At 45.2% G+C, this 19468-nt stretch overlaps 1 protein-coding gene across 1 annotated transcript in view; it reads right to left on the minus strand.

The window, feature by feature from the left end:
- Positions 1 to 468: 468 nt before the first annotated feature.
- Positions 469 to 19468, minus strand: part of BMP1 (bone morphogenetic protein 1) — a 161456-nt gene continuing 142456 nt past the window's right edge. Inside the window, exons 16-20 of the mRNA XM_075346448.1 lie at positions 17586 to 17711; positions 8821 to 8948; positions 6935 to 7148; positions 5736 to 5986; positions 469 to 1277 (exon numbers count right to left, since the gene is read on the minus strand). Coding sequence (XP_075202563.1) covers positions 1143 to 1277; positions 5736 to 5986; positions 6935 to 7148; positions 8821 to 8948; positions 17586 to 17711 — 854 coding nt within the window. The 3' untranslated portion in view covers positions 469 to 1142. The remainder of the gene's footprint in view (positions 1278 to 5735; positions 5987 to 6934; positions 7149 to 8820; positions 8949 to 17585; positions 17712 to 19468) is intronic.

Consider the following 19468-nt stretch of genomic DNA (forward strand, 5'->3'; position numbering starts at 1 on the left):
TACGCTGCACGAAGACACGTTCAGTGAAAAATCACTGATGTGTGAGCAGACTCATTGATTATAATGGGTCTGCGTATGTCAGTGATTCTGGTACGTATAAAAAAAAAAAAAAAAAGCACAAATGTACCAGAATCACTGACGTGTGAAGGGGGCCTTATAATTATTTTTGTTATTTACATTGGTCTTCTTTGATTGGTTTATTGCAAACATCTTAAAGTTTGTAACTTTTGCTAATTAACCAAATTTGCAATGGGGGTGAATAATTCTGATTGCATCTGTAGATACCATCTTCTCATATATCAGTGTTATTGTGTGCATGATTTAGCCTTGGCAAATGTAAATTACCCTGATACGGCTAAAGTATCTGACATACTCGGGCACCCATCACACTCGTGCATTCCCATTTAATGGTCGTTCTCGTAGATTTTCATCATCACCATGAACAGAGCACCAACCCAACACTTAGAATCACAGTGGCGACCATCTTTAATGAGTCCATAGCTTACACACATTTATGGCAAACGCTCTCGCCGAGTGCTACCGGTCCGGAACTTGTGTACATGGCTCAGCGAGTACAATACTAGTCTTTCCAAGATAAGATGAAGCAAGGGGATGCCTATAAAATAAGGGGGAGTCTTTACAAAAGCTAAGGATGTGAGGCAAAAAAAAAAAAAAAATCCCATATTTTAGAGGGGTAGAATAAAGTTTAGAGAAGGGGGTCAATACAAAAAGTAAAGGGGGCGGAAATTCAAGGCGGTACAAGCGTACCGGCCATAGAGAAAGTGATTAAAGACCTAGGAAGCAGAATTCACAGGATAACGACGGACCCCCATCCACATCCCCTTAGCACTCAGCACAGCACCCACGTTTTAGGCAGAGTGTATGTCATGTGTGTATACGCATGTACAAATAAGAGTGTGTAAATATATATTTATATATGGAAATAGTCTATTTTCTTCTGCCGGCATGAGTCTGTGCCCTTGGATATCCCTGAGGCTCATCTAGTCCATTATCCCATGTGATGCGGCTTGCAACCTTACATCCACAGATCAGATTTTGAGGGGGTCCCGCAGCTCAGGATTCATCCCTGAAGACGGACTTGGTCCCAGATTCAATGAGGCAGAGGACAGAGTGGTTGGGTGTCACTTGCGGGCATGAAGAGTGTCCTGGAATTTAGTGCTGGTGTATCGAATATGAAATCCCTTCTTGTTAATTGAGTCGTCCGAGTGGAACCGGATTGTCAGTGAGTCACCGGATGAATAAACTTCCTCTGGAGGCTGTGGGAGGACAAGAAAATAGGTGATCAAGCTTTTCAGATTAGGGATAATACAAAAAAATTCAATGGTGACAAACAACAAAAAAGCGAAAAGCGTGAGTGATTTATTCATTGTAGCGACAGGAACATAATAAAAGAAACTGGGGGCTGTGACCATGTAAAAGGGTTAAGGCACAAAGGCCACACAAAAACAACAGGCCCCAGCTCCTGGGTCTATACACGGCTGGGGAAGCCAGCTCAATGACGCCGACATCCAGCAGACTGCTCCTTATTCTCTCATTTATATTAGTGTTGGGAGAAGACAAAGAACCCACAAGCCATGAAGTGTAAGACAAACTTTGAGAACACCTCCATTATTTTCATCATGGAGCCATTAGCAGTCAGGACATGGGGTGTACTTATCAAGTTGCCACCAGGTATTGCTCCGTTTAATAGGGGGCTACTAACTGTACATCAAAATATATGTACTGGAGAACATAATGTAATTTCTATAGTGCCAATAGAAAGAGGACCCAATATGAACTCCCTCTAACCGGACAAATCCCCAGGTGCAATGGACGGGTAAAGTGCAACTCACAAATACATTTTGCCCTTCATTTTACACCTTATTCCATTCTGTCCTTCATTATCCGGTGTAATTTATTGTATTTTATTGAGATTTTGTGACTTACCAAGACTAAGTAATAAGTATATGTGAAGTGTAAAGGAAATGCTAAATGGTTTTCTAGAGATATAAATGTGAAAATTGTGAGCTGCATTTATATTCAATCCCCTGTAGTCCGATACCCCTAAATAAAATCCTGAGTGACCAATTACCTCCAAAAGTTACCTAATTAAGTAAATTGAGTTCGCCTGTGTGTAATTAATTCTCAATATAACTACAGCTGTTCTGTGAAGACCTCAGAGGTTTGTTTGGGAACATTAGGGATCAAACAGTATCATGAAAACCAAGGAACACACCAGACAGGTCAGGGATAAAGTGGAGAAGAGTAAAGCAGGGTTAGGTTATAAAAAAATAGCCCAAGTTCTAATCATTTCGCGCAGCACTGTTGAATCCAACATCCAAAAATGGAAGGAGTACGTCACAACTGCAAATGTACCTAGATATGGCCGCCCACCTAAACTGACATCCCAAGCAAGGAAAGCACTAATTAGAAAAGCAGCAAAGAGGCTCATGGTCACTCTGGAGGAGCCGCAGAGATCCACAGCTCAGGTGGGAGAATCTGTCCATAGGACAAATCTGGCCTTTATGGATCAGTGGCAAGATGAAAGCTAGTTTTGAAAGCCATAAAAAATACAGTTTGCAAAAAAGCCATTTAGGCGGCACAGAAGAAGGTGCTCAACTGATCTAGCAGCATTAGATCAATGTATGTTTTTTGGACATATGGTCCATATTGATTGCATACTGTCCCCTCTGTATTTTGTTTTACTTATACCAGCATTCCTCCCATTTGATCCAGGTAGCATGAGATGGCAGGAGGGGTTCCTCCTATTTTTGTACTCAAGTAATAGTTTGAGATGATGTGGAAGGTAAGTTTTTCAGTCCACTTCACTTGTGTTGTTGCTGTCTGGCAACCATTATTGCTGTGATGGTATGCCTGTGGGGTGAGTGGCCTCAAGCCATGGGGGTTTTGCCGTGCAGTATGGGGTGCTGTGGGGCGCAGATTGCTCCTCCTGCTGGGATAAACACTGAACATCACACTGAAAACACCATGCCCACTGTCACACATGGTGGTGGCAGTTTTTTTTGATACACCCGCGCCCGGTTGCAGATCTGATCAGCTGACGTGCAGCTAACATATGCGGAGAATAATGCAGGCTTGTCGTTTGAGCCCGCATTAAAGAGACAGATATGACCTTGGACATATAAATACCTACAAGTTCATAAAGGGGTTCAAATTCTTCCAATAATAGCATTGCCCAAGTTTCAGTAGTTAAATAGCCACGTGTTTTGGATGTCGCAGCATCCTTAATCATGAACTTTTTTGCTCTGTCCGTTAAAAAAGTGAAGGCTTCTGCTTTTTTTTTTATTTTTAAAAGCTGAAGAATCTTATGCAGATCATGGATATTGATCACTTATGATGGTGTCCGTAATATTTTGGATAATCTGTCCAGAAAAGACAAGAAGTGAAGTTGGCTGTCCTGCTAAGGAGTTGCTGTTTTATGCAGATCAACAATAGATGTATCTTTAGAAAGACCCTGAATATGGAGGACACTCTGCCACCCGGCGCTGTGTACTACAAGCTTTAATGATCCGTACACGGTGATGGGAAGTCCAGCTGTCTTCTTTTATAGAAACCGGGTGAATCATTTCCTGAGAGCTGCAGAATGGAGTCCTGTTCTGTCTAGGACATTACCCACAACCATTCATTTTCTGCATGGAAATACCCACAGCGGGCACCGAGGCGGTCACTGTCCACCGGACCTCAAATGACTGCTTGTACTGAATGGAGCAATTACGGCTACGATCAAAGCCATCCGGTGCCAGGTTACTATTTCCGAAGTGCCACCTACATGGTGTACCCAGTAGGTGTAGCGGAAAAAAAGTGTTGAAGAGGGCATTTGTGGCTACTTTCTGTCCAGATTTCCTACAGAGGGCCACACATGTGGATTCAGCAAACAGAGGGTTAACAGCGATAGATGTTCTGGCCCAGAGGTTTACAATTAATACACAGCTTCACAGCACGTTACTCTTTGTACCCGTGCCGAGGCGGACAGTGCTCAAAGCCTTTGGAGATTTTGCGGTGATTAAAAACAGAGATTTGTGCACACTGCTGCAGTTTTGCGCCAGTGTTACTTCCACCCTGCCACATTTTTGGGAAGCAAAATATTGGGGTACAGTATGCCACCCATACAGTGCCATAGTAAACTGAAGACTGTCTAATAGGTCCTAAAATTAAACATCGTACATCCAACATTTTGTCTGAATTTCGGTGCAATTCGTACGACTTTCATCAAATTCGACACCTAAATAGGTTGTCCACTTTTTAGGACAATTTTTTTTTTCTTAGATGCATGTATTCCGTGCAAACAAACAAATCATTTTTGCTATAAAAGGTTTCATCAAACAAATGTGCACCATTCGTTTTCCTGCATATTCAATTTTGAAGCGGTCTGTGGTCATAAATCAACTGAAAAAAACACTCCCTCCCAGATTGTCAGAAGACGCTCACTGATGGATCTCAGTTAACTCACTCTGCAGCCTACAGAGGGCAGACTGTGCAAATGTATTATTAAAAGACAATTGCAATTTTTTTTTCTAACCCCCAAATACGTGCATTTGAGCAAAAAAAAAACAAAAAAAAATTTAAAAAAGGGAACCTGTCCGGTCCCCTATGCCCCGGGACCACAAGCAGTCCTGGGTGCATATTGCTAATCCCTGCCTAACTGTTCCTGTATCTAGTAGCATATAGAAAGAGATCTTTAGAAAAAGTATTTCTAAAGATCCCATATATGCTAAGCTAATGAACGAGGGGACTAGTCTTAAGGCTATTACTTCCCTTGGCTAGTTGGCCCCCTTAGTAGTAAGCTTGCCCATGTGGGCGTACTAACATGCTAATGAATGCGCAGTGTCAGAATATGGTCACGCTTACCTCTCTGCTGCCACTGCGTCTGACTCTTGGATTTCGGCTCAGTGCGCATGATCTCGGACTTTTGGTCATGCGCACTATGAAGCTGGGTGTTTGCGTCCTGGCTTAAAAATCATGTATTGCACATGACCGAAAGTCCGGCATCATGTGCACCGAGCCGAAATCCAAGAGTCAGGCACGGTGGCAGCAGAAAACTGAGTGAGATCATCCTCTGACACTGCGTATTCATTAGCCTGTTCGTACACCCACAAGGGCAGGCTTACATACTAAGGGGGCCAACTAGCCAAGGAACTAACGCCCTTGTGACTTGTGCCCTCGCTCATTAGCATATCATAAAGGATCTTTAGAAACACTATAGATCTCTTTATTCATATTGCACCTGACAGGTTCATTTTAAAGGGGCTGCCCACTTTAGGGAAACTACGTGACCCAATTAAAACAAGATCAGAATTCTGGTACTCACGCCTATATTTTTTAAGAGAGAAGGATATGTATGTAGCAAAACGGTCAAAAAGTCTACCCGTCAATCTCTTTAATGGCTGATAACAGGGAACAATAGATTGTAGCCAACTACGTAGGAATTAGAGAAGTTAGATTTTAGGCTTAGTGTCCCCTTATTATGGATATATGTTTTTAATTGCTATGCCTTGGAGCGCCCCTTAAAGCAGCGGACCAGTGGGACTCCCACCAATCTAATATTCTTCTGAAGAATTAGCCATCAATTTAAAGAGCCCGATAACCAATTCTCCCAAATACACCTGGGAAACTTCAGAAACTTGCGTTGACTTTCTAAAAGGAGCCATTGACCATGAGAATTTAATGCCAAAAATACACGCATACATAAGCAGCCATGGTGGCGGCATACGTACCCCTGACCCGCAGTATCTCCCCATCCTGGGGGAAGTCTCATTAGGCCCATCGTATATCTCTATGTAGTCGTAGCCACAGTCCTGCTCCTCCTCCAGCTCAAAGCTCTGGAACACCAGCTCCACGCCATATTTTCCCTCCGATTGCAGGTGCCACGTGCATTCTGTGGCCGGTGGGTGCACGTCATCGCCAAATTTAAAATGGGAGTATAGGTCCTTAGTGCGGACTTCTGCCAGTAATGTCCCTCCACACTCTGAAAAGGAAAAAACAATCAATCCTAGCAAATAAAGTCTCACAATCCCACCACTAAACCATTTATTTAGGGTTAAGTAATGAGGCTAATGAGTTATGAAAGTTATTAGCACCGATTACTTTCAGACTGAGAAGGAAAGATCCTTATCTGAATGTCTACCCCTCTAGAAAAAAAAAAAAAAGAATGGGTGATAAAATATATAGAAGACAGGGAGAGGAGGGGGATGCAGCTGCAGCTTCTTACATAGTGAAAAACACATGAAGCATGAAGAAGGTGGAGCAGCAAGGAATGAATAAAAAATTCTTGCGTGATACAATATGTAGAAAAGAGGGAGAGGAGGGGGATGCAGCTGCAGCTTCTTACGTAGTGAAAAACACATAAAGGAGGTGGAGCAGCAAGGAATGAATAAAAAATTATTGGAGGATACAATATGTAGAAGAGAGGGAGATGATGGAAACACATGAAGGAGGTGGAGCAGCAAGGAATGAATAAAAAATTATTGGAGGATACAATATATAGAAGAGAGGGAGATGATGGAAACACATGAAGGAGGTGGAGCAGCAAGGAATGAATAAAAAATTATTGGAGGATACAATATATAGAAGAGAGGGAGATGATGGAAACACATGAAGGAGGTGGAGCAGCAAGGAATGAATAAAAAATTATTGGAGGATACAATATGTAGACGAGAGGGAGAGGAGGGGGATGCAGCTGCAGCTTCTTACGTAGTGAAAAACACATGAAGGAGGTAGAGCAGCAAGGGAAGAGGTTGATTGGTTTGCAGATCGTTTTAGGAAGGGCCTGCTTCCTCAGCAAACAGAATATATAGGGAAATGAACCACCCAAATATATTAAGGTCATGATTTTGGACCTTGTGAAATATTGGACTAGTCATTTCGAACCCAATTCTAGCATTCGTCAGTAAAGAGCAGCTGTCATGTGTCTCACCAGTTGTCACCTCAGCCACGAATCCCCTTTTCTGTACCGAATTGTCAGAAAGGAATTTGAGAAACATGTGGCTTCCTGGGGCGATGACCGGATCGGGGACCTTGCTGCCGCACAGACGTTTTAGGACCGGGGCCTGGGCATTTACACCGGAGTAAACTTCAATGTGGTCATACAAACACTCCTGGTGGGACTCCATCTCCAGCTCTTTCACCACCTGCCAGGCAGAACAAAGGGGGAACATCAAGTGACCAATCAGAAAACAAAATAAAAAAATCTTACTTCAGTCCATTATTTCTCTGTAATCAAGTTCTCTCAATGTTAGAAAAGTAGGACAGAGCGTTGGATGTAATCCAGTCACCTCCCTTCAATTTACCTACATCAGTTATTGCTTTTTGTGTCTTTCTAAAATAGCGGTTTTCCGATATTTGGCGTAAAAAAAAAAAAAAAAATTCTTAGGGGTCGATCACTTTACAGGACTTGCCAAGGTTCAGCTGCGTTTTTCCAACCGGACTTAAAAATTACCGTACATCCAGATGGTCCAGGAAGCCTCAACCCTGCTCCCTTGGCAGCCATGGCCTCTCGTGCCTTCTGTCACATGCATCGTTGGCTCACCCTCATTTTGCCAACTAGAATTAGTGCAGGATGTTCTAATATTTGCCGTCTATCTTTTTCGTTGCACAATTTATTTGCTGAACTATATAGGTAACAATAAGTGAGTGGTAGCACCATCCGAGTCTCATTTTCTTTTGGAAAAAAGGTCTTTGCAAGGATTTTTTTTTAAAGGCATTAATTTTTGGGGGGGGACCATTTCTTTGCAGCACTGTCTATTAGGAACACTAAAGGCCGCTTTATACACAGTGACATCGCTAACGAGATATCGCTGGGGTCACGAAATTTGTGACGCACATCCGGTCTCGTTAGCGACGTCGTTGCGTGTGACACTTATCAGCGACCGCTAACGATCCGAAAAGTGCCAAAAAACGTTGGTTGTTGACACGTCGTTCGTTTCCCAAAAATCGTTGCTCGTTTGGGATGCAGGTTGTTCGTCGTTCCTGAGGCAGGACACATCACTACGTGTGACACCCCAGGAACGACGAACAACAGCGTTCCTGTGTCCTCCGGCAACAAGGTGGGAGTGTCGTTCATGCGGCTGCTCTCCGCCCCTCTGCTTCTATTGGTTGCCTGGTGTGTGATGTTTTTTGCCATCAGTCACAATCTGTCGAAATGTGAAAAAAACGGATCCAGCTCTGGATCCATTTTTTTGTCATTGACTTGTATTAGCAACAGATGGCCTCACATTTCATCCGTCGTCCAACAGATCCATCAAGAAATGTGACGGAGACTCGCGCTCTCTCTCTCTCTCTCAGAAACTGATGTGTGAAAGAGGCCTTAGAGAGGCACCATCCGATTCACAGTGTCCCCTTAGGGGGGCACCATCCGATTCATATCTAATAGGGGACCCCAGCCGAGTAACAACATGTCTTGGGGGCACCATACAATTCATGTTTTCTCTTGGGAGGCCCAAGCCGAGTCACACACCATCTCTTGGGGGGCACTATCCTAGTCACATCATCTCTTGGGGGGCACTATCCTAGTCACATCATCTCTTGGGGGGCACTATCCTAGTCACATCATCTCTTGGGGGGTACTATCCTAGTCACATCATCTCTTGGGGGGTACTATCCGAGTCACATCATCTCTTGAGGAGCACTATCAGGGTCACGCCATGTCTTGGGGGGGCACCATTCAAGTTACAAGATCTCAAATATGTTACCTAGTGGCACATTTTCGGGGTTACCCTTTTAAGTACATGATGGCACTTTGTAATACAATTCCCATATGGCAGTATTCTAGGCACAGGCAGTTTTGATGTGACTGTTGCTTACCAGTTTCACTCGGTGTCCCGGGGTCGCAGATACGAGCCACGTGCACACTTTCTTGTTGGGGTAGGTGTCGGGCCAGTTGGGGCTGGTGATGTTCTGATTACTGGCGGTCACATTGTGGTTACAGCCCGCTAAAATTAAAAACTTAACGTTAATAATCTGTGTAATAAGAGGAGAAAAGATCCTAGAGCAAGTAGTATAAAAACGAGGGTCCATTTATTTATTGGTTTGCGGTAAATCTGCTCATTCCTCGGCAGTTCCCTTCATAAACCAGGCCGCACAAAACAAAACAACCTTTCCAGCAAACAGAAAACAAAACCGCACATAAACAACAGTCCGTATATATGCAGGGTCAGCCCACACAGAATTAGGGTTCAGCTCTTTTTAACAAGGGCACAGCACTGGATGTCTGCTACCTCCATACACAGAACCCCTACTGATTCCAGAGGCCTTTCTTTTACCTCATGGACTACACCCCGAGCTGGAGATATGGTGAACAGCCATCACGCCTATCTCTTTAGCTGTTCACAAAAACCCGGCCCTGTTAAAAGCTTTCAGCACCTGGTATACAGTAGAATACACCTCCAGGTTCACATCACTGAGGCTAATAAGCTCAGTGCTACATATCTCCCCTCTTGTATTTTACCACTGACCACCTTACAGGATATGCACTTCCTTTAAGGCCCCCTTCACACGCACGTGAAAAAAACGAACCGTTTTTTCACGGATGTTTTAAAGTTTGCTCCCAGTGTGTGTTTGTGGCACATGCGTGTTCTCCATGTGTTATACGTAATAACACATGGAGAATGGAAAGCCCCGCCTTACCTGATTCTTCCGGAGCTGTCTGTGGTGCTGAATGACAGTGTCCGGCACAGGCCACGCCCCGCTGACGCTGCTTCTGGCCCCCAGTGAAGAAGATGCGTTGTTCAAATTTACTGGGAGTTGGATGCAGGTGACAGCCGCAGCAGAGACTGCAGGGCTGGTTGAGGTATGTGTCGCGGGCGGAGGAGGGGACGCCGCGCTCTCCCCACTGCTCGGGTCCGGCTGCCGCGGCCGCTGCGGCCTGCTGCTGCTCGGTGGCTCGAGCGATGGGCCGGATCCCGGGGACTCTAGCGGCGCTCCTCGCCCGTGAGTGAAAGGGGGGTTGTTGGGTGTGGGGATTGTTTATTGTCCGTGACGCCACCCACGGTTGTGGTGATTTGTTGACACCACCGCTGCTCTGTATGGGGATCCCGGGAGTGATGGTATGGGGCAGCTGGATGTTAATCCTCCCCTCCGTGGGTAGGGGGTTTGGTGGTCCCGAGGCCCAGTGATGAGGTGGGTGATGCAGGGCTTGGTGGGATACAGGGACGCGGGGGCAGCTCTGTGCCTTGCGGCACTGTGGTACTCACTCAGCCTGAGACGATGACACAGTTCTCGGTAAAACACATGGCTGGAAAGACTGTTCCCACGGACGGCTGCACTTTCTTTCCCTAGTAGGTAACGGTGACGGTCCCTTTTTCCTGCACCTAAGATGATGATGGTTGCGATGGGTTCCCACCGGTAACCCGCTTCCCGGCTTGGATATGGGCCGGAGGAGCCCTACTTTGCCCGCAGGCGCTGGCCCTGAGAAACTGGTGCCCTGGCGGTGGCGGTGTCTCTCGATTACGGTTGGACTGTTGCCTTCAAATCGGGACTTGGTTGTTGGGAGACAGTCGTCCCCTTCACTGACGGATTTGGCAAATTATGGCGACTCCTAGCCTTGACGGGATCCGAAAGGCCCCTGCCCTGGTGCTGACTGCTCTTTGTATACCGCTCCGGTACCGCCGGGCCACCACCCGTCCGCGGTCCTTCCAGCAACTTCCAAACAGTCACCCCTGCAGACAGCCACCGCCGTCTGCTGAACTTGCTGTCTCTCAGTCCGGGGCACACACCCGGACTAACTTCAGGCTTTTCAAAGTCACTTTGCTCTTTTCTCTTGCTCCTCTACCACTTCACTCCTTACTCCTTCACTTCCCTAGCTTATCTCTTCTGCCTGGTTTTCCCGCCTCCAGAGCTGTGAACTCCTCGGTGGGTGGAGCCAACCGCCTGGCCCACCCCCTGGTGTGGACACCAGCTCCTGGAGGAAGGCAACAAGGATTTTTGGGTTAGCTTTGGTGTTCCTAACTGGGGTGTAGGGTGTGGTGGTGTTGTGACCTGTGACCCCTGGGTTGCCCAGGGCGTCACATTTGTGTTTTGGTTTTTTTTTTTACAATGACACGTGTGTTTATCCGGCACGGGCTCACGCCTGCTCCACACGGAGGTACGGGCCAATGGCTGAACACGTGCGTGCACATAAACCCATTGATTTTAATGGGTTTACGTGTGCCCGTGTCTCCGGTACATGCGGGAACGGACCTAGCACGTACCGGAGACACGTGTGTGTTTCATTAACTTTTGTTCATCCATGCCCCGTTTAATATCTATGCAGATAATACAATTATCATCCTTATGCAGGTTTTGTTCACAGTAATATATATCAAGTTGTAGCAACAACAACTGTGCCACCGCAAGATTTTCCTATGGGCTTAAAAAAAAATAAAAACAACATGTACAGAACTCTTCAGATTGGTGCAAACCACCCTTTACTTTTTGCTTCCAAGGTTGATCATGGCAACCCCACAAGTTTACCGCAATTACTCGAAAGCAAAATAATCTGTTTAGATTATATGTCCACCTCCCATTATCACTGTGTGGTTAAATCCTAGACATGTCAAATCATTTTCTTACATATCTTTATACAAGCTTTATCTATATCTTTATCTATATCTATATCTATATCTATATCTATATCTATATATACACACACACACACACACACACACACACACACACACACACACACACACACACACACACACACACACACACTCACATACAGTATATATCACAAAAGTGAGTACACCCCAGACATTATTGTAAATATTTTATTATATTTTTTTCATGGGATAAAACTGTAGATCTGACACATGATACAATGCACAGTGTCAGTGTGCAGCTTTTGTGTAACAGGGTAAATTTGGTGCCCTCTAAATAACGCAACACACAGCCATTAATGTCTAAACCGCTGGCAACAAAAGGAAGTAGACCCCCTAAGTGAAAATGACCAAATTGTGCCCAAAGTGTGAATATTTTGTGTGGCCGCCATTATTTTCAAGCACTGTCTTAATTCTCTTGGGTATGGAGGTCACTAGAGCTTCACAGGAGATGCTAGATCCTCTTCCATCCTCCATGACGACATCACGGGGCTGGTGGAGGTTTGAGACCTTGTGCTGCTCCACCTTCCGTTTGAGGAATCTCCACAGATGCTCCATTGGGTTTGGGTCTGGAGACGCTTGGCCAGTCCAGCACCTTTACCCTCAGTTTCTTTAGCAAGGCAGTGGTTGTCTTGTTGGAATACAAAGGGGGGGGATCATTCTATGTTTCAATATGTCACAGTACATGTTGACATTCATGGTTGCCTCAAATGAACTGTAGTTCCCCACAGCCAGCAGCACTCATACAACGCCAAACCATGACACTCCCACTACCATGCTTGACTGTAGGCAGGAAACACTTGTCTTTGTACTCCTCACCTGGTTGCCGCGACACACGCTTCATGCCATCTGAGCCAAATAAGTTTATCTTGGTCTCATCAGACCACAGGACATGGTTTAAGTAATCCATATTCTTATGCAGCATATGGTCTTAACATTGATAAGCAAATTCCCTCCCCCCCACCTCTGTAACCTCTGCTGGATGCACTCATATGTCTGTTTTTAAAATGCAACCTCGGGATATGACGCTCAGCACGTGCACTCAGCTACTTTGGGCAAGCATGGCGAGGCCTGTTGTGAGTGGATCCGGTCTTGTGAAACTGCTGTATGGTCTTGGCCACCGTGCTGCAGCTCAGTGTCAGGGTGTTGGCAATTTTCCTATAGCCTTGGCCATCTTTATGTAGAGCAACAATTCTTTTTTTTCAGATCCTCAGAATTCTTTGCCATGAGGAACCATGTTGAACTGCCAGTGACCGGTATGAGAGAGTATGTGAGCGGTAACACCAAATGTAACACCCCTGCTCCCCGTACACACCTGAGACCTTGTAACACAAGCGGTTTAGACATTAATGGCTATGTTGAGTTATATAGAGGCACAAAATTTACCCTGTTATACAAGCTGTATACTGACTACTGTACATTGTATCACAGTGTCAGGTCTTAAGTGTTGTCCCATAAAATTATATAACATATACTGCCCCATATGGTACTAATAAAAACGGCAGCTCTCAATGCCAAAAACATGCTCTCACAGGTCTCAAAAAAAAATAAAAAAAAAAATTGTCAAGTTTGGTATCTCAGTAATCATTATTACCTGGAAAATAATATTACTCATAGCCGAACTGCGTTATTTTTCACCTGTTCACCATATGTGAATTTTTTTCTACCCTTTTTCAGTACATTTCAGGGTAAAGTGAATGGTATACAAAACTACAACTCGTTTCGCAAAAAAAAAAAAAAAAGCCCTCATATGGCTAGGTCAATGGAAAAATAAAAACGTTATCACTCTTGCAAGAAGGGAGAAGGAAAAAATGAATGCGCAAAAAATGGATAATAAAATGACTACAAAACAGGTTAAAGCTTAATCTCTGAGTGCTGGCACATCAGATTGCTCCAAAAAAGATATATTTTTTCTTGCTGTATTAGGACCCATACAGCCATATCACTAGTTACAGTAGTAAAATTGTACTATTTCCGTTCAAATAATACCATGTTGCTGCCTGCAGCCACCACTAGATGGTGCTTACTGCATACTGTTACACATTGTATTCAATGTATGCAGTACGCTCCCCCTAGTGGTGGCTGCAGAATTTTTTTTTCTGTTCTCTATGGTGTTTTCCCAACATTAGAAAGGGTCTTATATTTATTTTTCCTCCAAAAGATGGGCTAGGGCTTATTTTCAGGGAATGTCTTATATTTTCCCATGAACAACAATCCACATTTTATTCTTGAACAAAAAACAAATGTTTATTTAATTATAATCATGTTCCACATTCTGGAACATCAATATTTTGTGTTAACCCCATTACTGGTTCAGATGCACATTTTATTATCAGATCTGCTATTATCATGGTGCAAAACCAGTCCTATAGTTTTCGGAACATACCATGTTTAGGATGGCTTAAATTACAGTGGCTTGCGAAAGTATTCAGCCCCCTTGAATTTTTCAACCTTTTCCCACATTTCAGGCTTCAAACAAAAGATACAAATTTTAATGTTCTGGTGAAGAATCAACAAGAAGTGGGACACAATTGTGAAGGTGAACAATATTTATTGCTTACCGTATTTTTCGGACTATAAGACGCACCGGACCATAAGACGCACCCTGGTTTTAGAGGAGGAAAATAGTAAAATAAAATTTTAAGCAAAAAATGTGGTCATGACACACTGTTATGGGGCGAGGATCTGCTGCTGACACTGTTATGGGGGTAATGTCCCCAAATTCTCTGCTAAGGTACCCCATCCTGGTAATGATCCTCCTGCCTTGTGTATGATCCCCATCCTAGTATATGCCCTTATCCTGCTATATACTGCATCCTGCTATATACACCCATCCTGATATATACTGCTATCATGGTATATGCCCTTATCCTGCTATATACTGCCATCCTGCTATATGGCCCCATCCATCCTGCTATATGGCCCCATCCATCCTGCTATATGGCCCCATCCATCCTGCTATATGGCCCCATCCATCCTGCTATATGGCCCCATCCATCCTGCTATATGGCCCCATCCATCCTGCTATATGGCCCCATCCATCCTGCTATATGGCCCCATCCATCCTGCTATATGGCCCCATCCATCCTGCTATATGGCCCCATCCATCCTGCTATATGGTCCCATCCATCCTGCTATATGGTCCCATCCATCCTGCTATATGGCATGTATCCTGTATCACACAAAGAAAAACGTTTATACTCACCTTTCCTCGCTCCATGCAGCATCGCTCCTCCCCCTGTCTGTGGCAGCAGTAGCGCCGCTGATCTGTGTGGATCCGTCACTGTTCCCTGCAGCATCCCTCGTCCTGCTGTCTGCCGGTCAGCTGACCTGCGTAACAAGCGACGTGCACAGCGATGACGTCATTGCTGTGCTCACCGCTCGCTACACACATCAGCTGGCCGGCAGACAGGAGGAGATCGCGGTGCTGCAGGGGGAACGGTGACGGGTGAGTGTACTGATTCACTGCCCCCGGCGCTGACCTAGGTGGAGCAGTTCCCCTGCAGCATCGTGATGTCCTCCTGTCTGCCGGCTGATGTGTGTGGAGAGCGCGCACAGGGATGACGTCCTCTCTGTGCTCACCGCTCGCTACACAGATCAGCTGGCCAGCAGACAGGAGGAGATCGCGATGCTGCAGGGGAACGGTGACGGGTGAGTGTACCGTACTTATTCACTGCCCCCCGCGCTGATGATGATGCGCGGGGGGGCAGTGAATACAGCCACACATGATCACTCTAGGCTGTAGTTGCCAGGGGTGATCACGACTGGCTGTTTAATATGCGCACCCCCCACCCATCATTCCTCCCACCTGTCAGCGCTGGCTTCAGCGCTGAGAGATGATGGGCGGGAGGATGGAAGTGCATATGTAATGAACGGGCCCATGTGGTCACGGCAGGCGCTGCTACAGCCTGCTCGTGCCGCCGAATCGCCGATGACCTGCTCCACCGCAGCACCCTCATTCCCGGCCGCAGCCCTATATTCAGACCATAAGACGCACCCCCCCACTTTCCCCCAACATTTGGGGGGAAAAAGTGCGTCTTATGGTCCGAAAAATACAGTATTTTAAATTTTTGTAAAAAATAAAAAAAAAACCTGAAAATTGGAGTGTTCAATAGTATTCGTCCCCTTTAAGTTAATACTTTGTAGCACCACCTTTTGCTGCGATTACAGCTGCAAGTCGCTTGGGGTATGTGTCTATCAGTTTTGCACATCGAGAGACTGAAATTCTTGCCCATTCTTCCTTTCAAACAGCTGGAGCTGAGTGAGGTTGCATGGAGAGCGTTTGTGAACAGCAGTTTTCAGCTCTTTCCACAGATTCTCGATTGGGTTCAGGTCTGGACTGTGACTTGGCCATTCTAACACCTGGATACGTTTATTTGTGAACCATTCCATTGTAGATTTTGCTTTATGTTTGGGATCATTGTCTTGTTGTAAGACAAAAATCCGTCCCAGTCTCAGGTTTTTTGCAGACTCCAACAGGTTTTCTTCAAGAATGGTCCTGTATTTGGCTCCATCCATCTTCCCATCAATTTTAACCTTCTTCCCTATCTGTGCTGAAGAAAAGCAGGCCCAAACCATGATGCTGCAACCACCATGTTTGACAGTGGGGTTGGTGTGTTCAGGGTGATGAGCTGTGTTGCTTTTATGCCAAACATATTGTTTGGCATTGTGCCCAAATAGTTTGATTTTGGTTTCATCTGACCAAAGAACCTTCTTCCGCATGTTTGGTGTGTCTTCCAGGTGGATTGTGGCAAACTTTAAACGACACTTTTATGGATATCTTTGAGAAATGGCTTTCTTCTTGCCACTCTTCCATAAAGGCCAGATTTGTGCAGTGTATGACTGATTGTTGTCCTATGGACAGATTCTCCCACCTCAGCTTTAGATCTCTGCAGTTCATCCAGAGTGATCATGTGCCTCTTGGCTGCATCTCTGATCAGTCTTCTCCTTGTTTGAGATGAAAGTTTGGATGGACGGCCGGGTCTTGGTAGATTTGCAGTGGTATGATTCTCCTTCCATTTCAATATGATTGCTTGCACATTGTTTCTTGGGATGTTTAAAGTTTTGGAAATCTTTTTGTAACCAAATCCGGCTTTAAACTTCTCCACAACAGTATCACGGACCTGCCTGTTGTGTTCCTTGGTCTTCATGATGCTATCTGCGCTTTAAACAGAACACTGAGACTATCACAGAGCAGGGGCATTTATACGGAGACTTGATTACACACAGGGGCTTATATTTATCATCATCAGTCATTTAGGACAACATTGGATCATTCAGAGATCCTCAATGAACTTCTGGAGTGAGTTTGCTGCACTGAAAGTAAAGGGGACGAGTAATATTGCACGCCCCAATTTTCAATTGTTTATTTTTATAAAAGTTTAAAAATTAGCAATAAATATTGTTCACCTTCACAATTGTGTCCCATTTGTTGATTCTTCACCATAAAATTAAAATTTTTATCTTTATGTTTGAAGCCTGAAATATGGGAAAAGGTTGAAAACTTCAAGGGAGCCAAATACTTTCGCAAGGCACTGTACCTGTGTATATTAAATTATTCTCTATGTACTGCTAAGTTTAGCCTTAAGCTATGCCCTAAAAGAATCGCACCCACCAGTCTACAAACAATTAGAGTTGACAAGTGAATGTGCTCTCACATACAGATCTGCGTTGCTGTTAGGTCCCCCTTGCATTCTGCAGCGGTGTGGTCCCCCTGGTGACTGGAAGCGGTATCACTCTCGCGGAGTTATACTGGTACCCGATCTGTCTGTGGGAGCTGCAGTGCAATACAGCTGGAACGGCAAGGGACCAGACAGCGACACAGATCTCTGTGTGAGAGCCCATCCACCATCAACACTTACCAACTGTAATTGTCTGTGGTCTGATGAATGCGTTTTTTTGGGGGGTTTTTGTGGGGGGTTTTTTAGATAGTTTCCACTTACTTTACAAGCACAGGGTATTTTGCAATACATTTTTTTTTTTTTTATAAATTACCCTCTTTGCAGTCATGCTTGTTCTCATGCAGGGTAAATCCACTCCGACAGCTGCAGCTATAGCTGCCCTGGGTGTTGATGCACTCGTGCTGACAGCCCCCGTTATCCCGAGAGCATTCATCTTTATCTGTAACACAAGGACAATGAATGGATCACTGCAGTGAATGAGAAAAGAGGGGAGAAGGAAAGAAGGGGAGAGTTAGAAAAGCTCGGCACCTCCCCCACCCCCCACCACCGATACCAGCTCTGCATTACCTGAGAAGCACAGAGGGGGGCACCAGCTAGGACCAGAGAAGAAGCTTGATGTAGCGGGAGTGGGGGGGGGGGATCAATGAAGGGAATCTTTCAGTGGGTATCACCCACCATCACTCCGTTATTACCCCCCGGAGGAGTGACCTTACCTAATTTCCCTCCCACCGTAGGTACTAACTTACTAATACCACTTGTAAAAAACAATAAAAATAGATATTTATTTACTAAAATAATAATAAAAATGATCCATGTAACAGTTATTTGCAGAGATACAGTTCCCACCAAACCCAAAAGTCTCCAAAAGAGTGGCAGGGCCCCGACTTTTCAAATCTCAAAATTTGGCAGCAATGTATAATGGGGTGGTGGGCAGTGAAGGGGTACAGAGGTAAGGGAGAATGACGTATACAGAGTTGGGGTGGGGTGGGGGATGGGAGGAGGGAGTAAGAAGTTGGGGGCTCTCGTTAAGGGGTTCGATTCTTTTTCGACGTCCTGGTTTTCATTCGGGGGCGCTTCCGGGGTAAAGCCTGCTGCGGCTGCTGTTTCATTTTTTGGAGCTGTAATAACTTCTGTTTGTTCTTCTTCTCTGTAATGAGAGAGGGAGGGGAGAAGGAGAGCGGAAGAAAAAAAAAATAAAAAGGTGGGGGAGAAGAGGAAGAAAAGCAGAAGAAAAGTAGAGGATAGCAGCGTAGTAAAAGGAACACAAAGGGGAAAGAGTGAATGTACAAACATCAGGGACAAAGCAAAAAAAACAAGCAAAAAAATGTGGAAAGTGAGGGGCAATAACACACAGCGTAAAAAGGGGGAGAAGAGCGAGGAGAGGAGGACACATGATATGAGACAAATATGGGGATAGAATCAATGAGAGGAGACCAGGCGAGGGCAAAAGTTCCCATGGTTCTGACCCACTATATAGAGCCGGAAGCTGAAATATCGTGCAGGGCGAGGGGGTCATGCCGCTTAGATGCCAAGCACTGCATGCAGCCGCACAAGGGGAGGGAGCGGGCACAACTTCTCCATAAATCTCAACACCCTTCCCCCATCTCATCAATACCGCTATACTGACTGTGGATCATATAGACTTAATATACCTCATCTTGCGTCTTATACAACAAGGGTTTAATATATTATGTAGTCAAACCGAAGACCTACAGTGGATATATAAAGTCTACACACCTTGTTAAAAAAGATCATACGAAGAAGATTCATTGCAGAACTTTTTCCATCTTTAATGTCACCTATAATTTGTAAAAATCCATTGAGAAGCAAACTGAAATCAGTTTTGAGGGAGAAAATAAAAATAAAATAATGTAGTTGCATAAGTGTGAGCACCTGTTACGTCACCACCGGAGCCCGCTCCAGCGACTTCTGCTCCGATCGCCAGGTGACACCGTGTTCCTGCCGTGGATGGTGCTGATGATGGGAGAGGAGTCGATGCCAGCGGCACCGGTGGGCGCAGGCTCCGATCATCCACTGGGCTGGGTTATCTTGGGATCTGCAGTACCACTGGCTGACTGTGGGTGGCATGTGTCTTCCAGCTGAAGTTGCCAGCGTTCAGCTACAGCCAATGGGAAGACACCACACCCTTCTTAGCTCCCCTCCTGTCTGCTGACCTCTGCCAGAGATAGTTCTGAT

The sequence above is a fragment of the Anomaloglossus baeobatrachus genome, chromosome 4 (assembly GCF_048569485.1).
Source record: "Anomaloglossus baeobatrachus isolate aAnoBae1 chromosome 4, aAnoBae1.hap1, whole genome shotgun sequence".
Taxonomy (NCBI): domain Eukaryota; kingdom Metazoa; phylum Chordata; class Amphibia; order Anura; family Aromobatidae; genus Anomaloglossus; species Anomaloglossus baeobatrachus.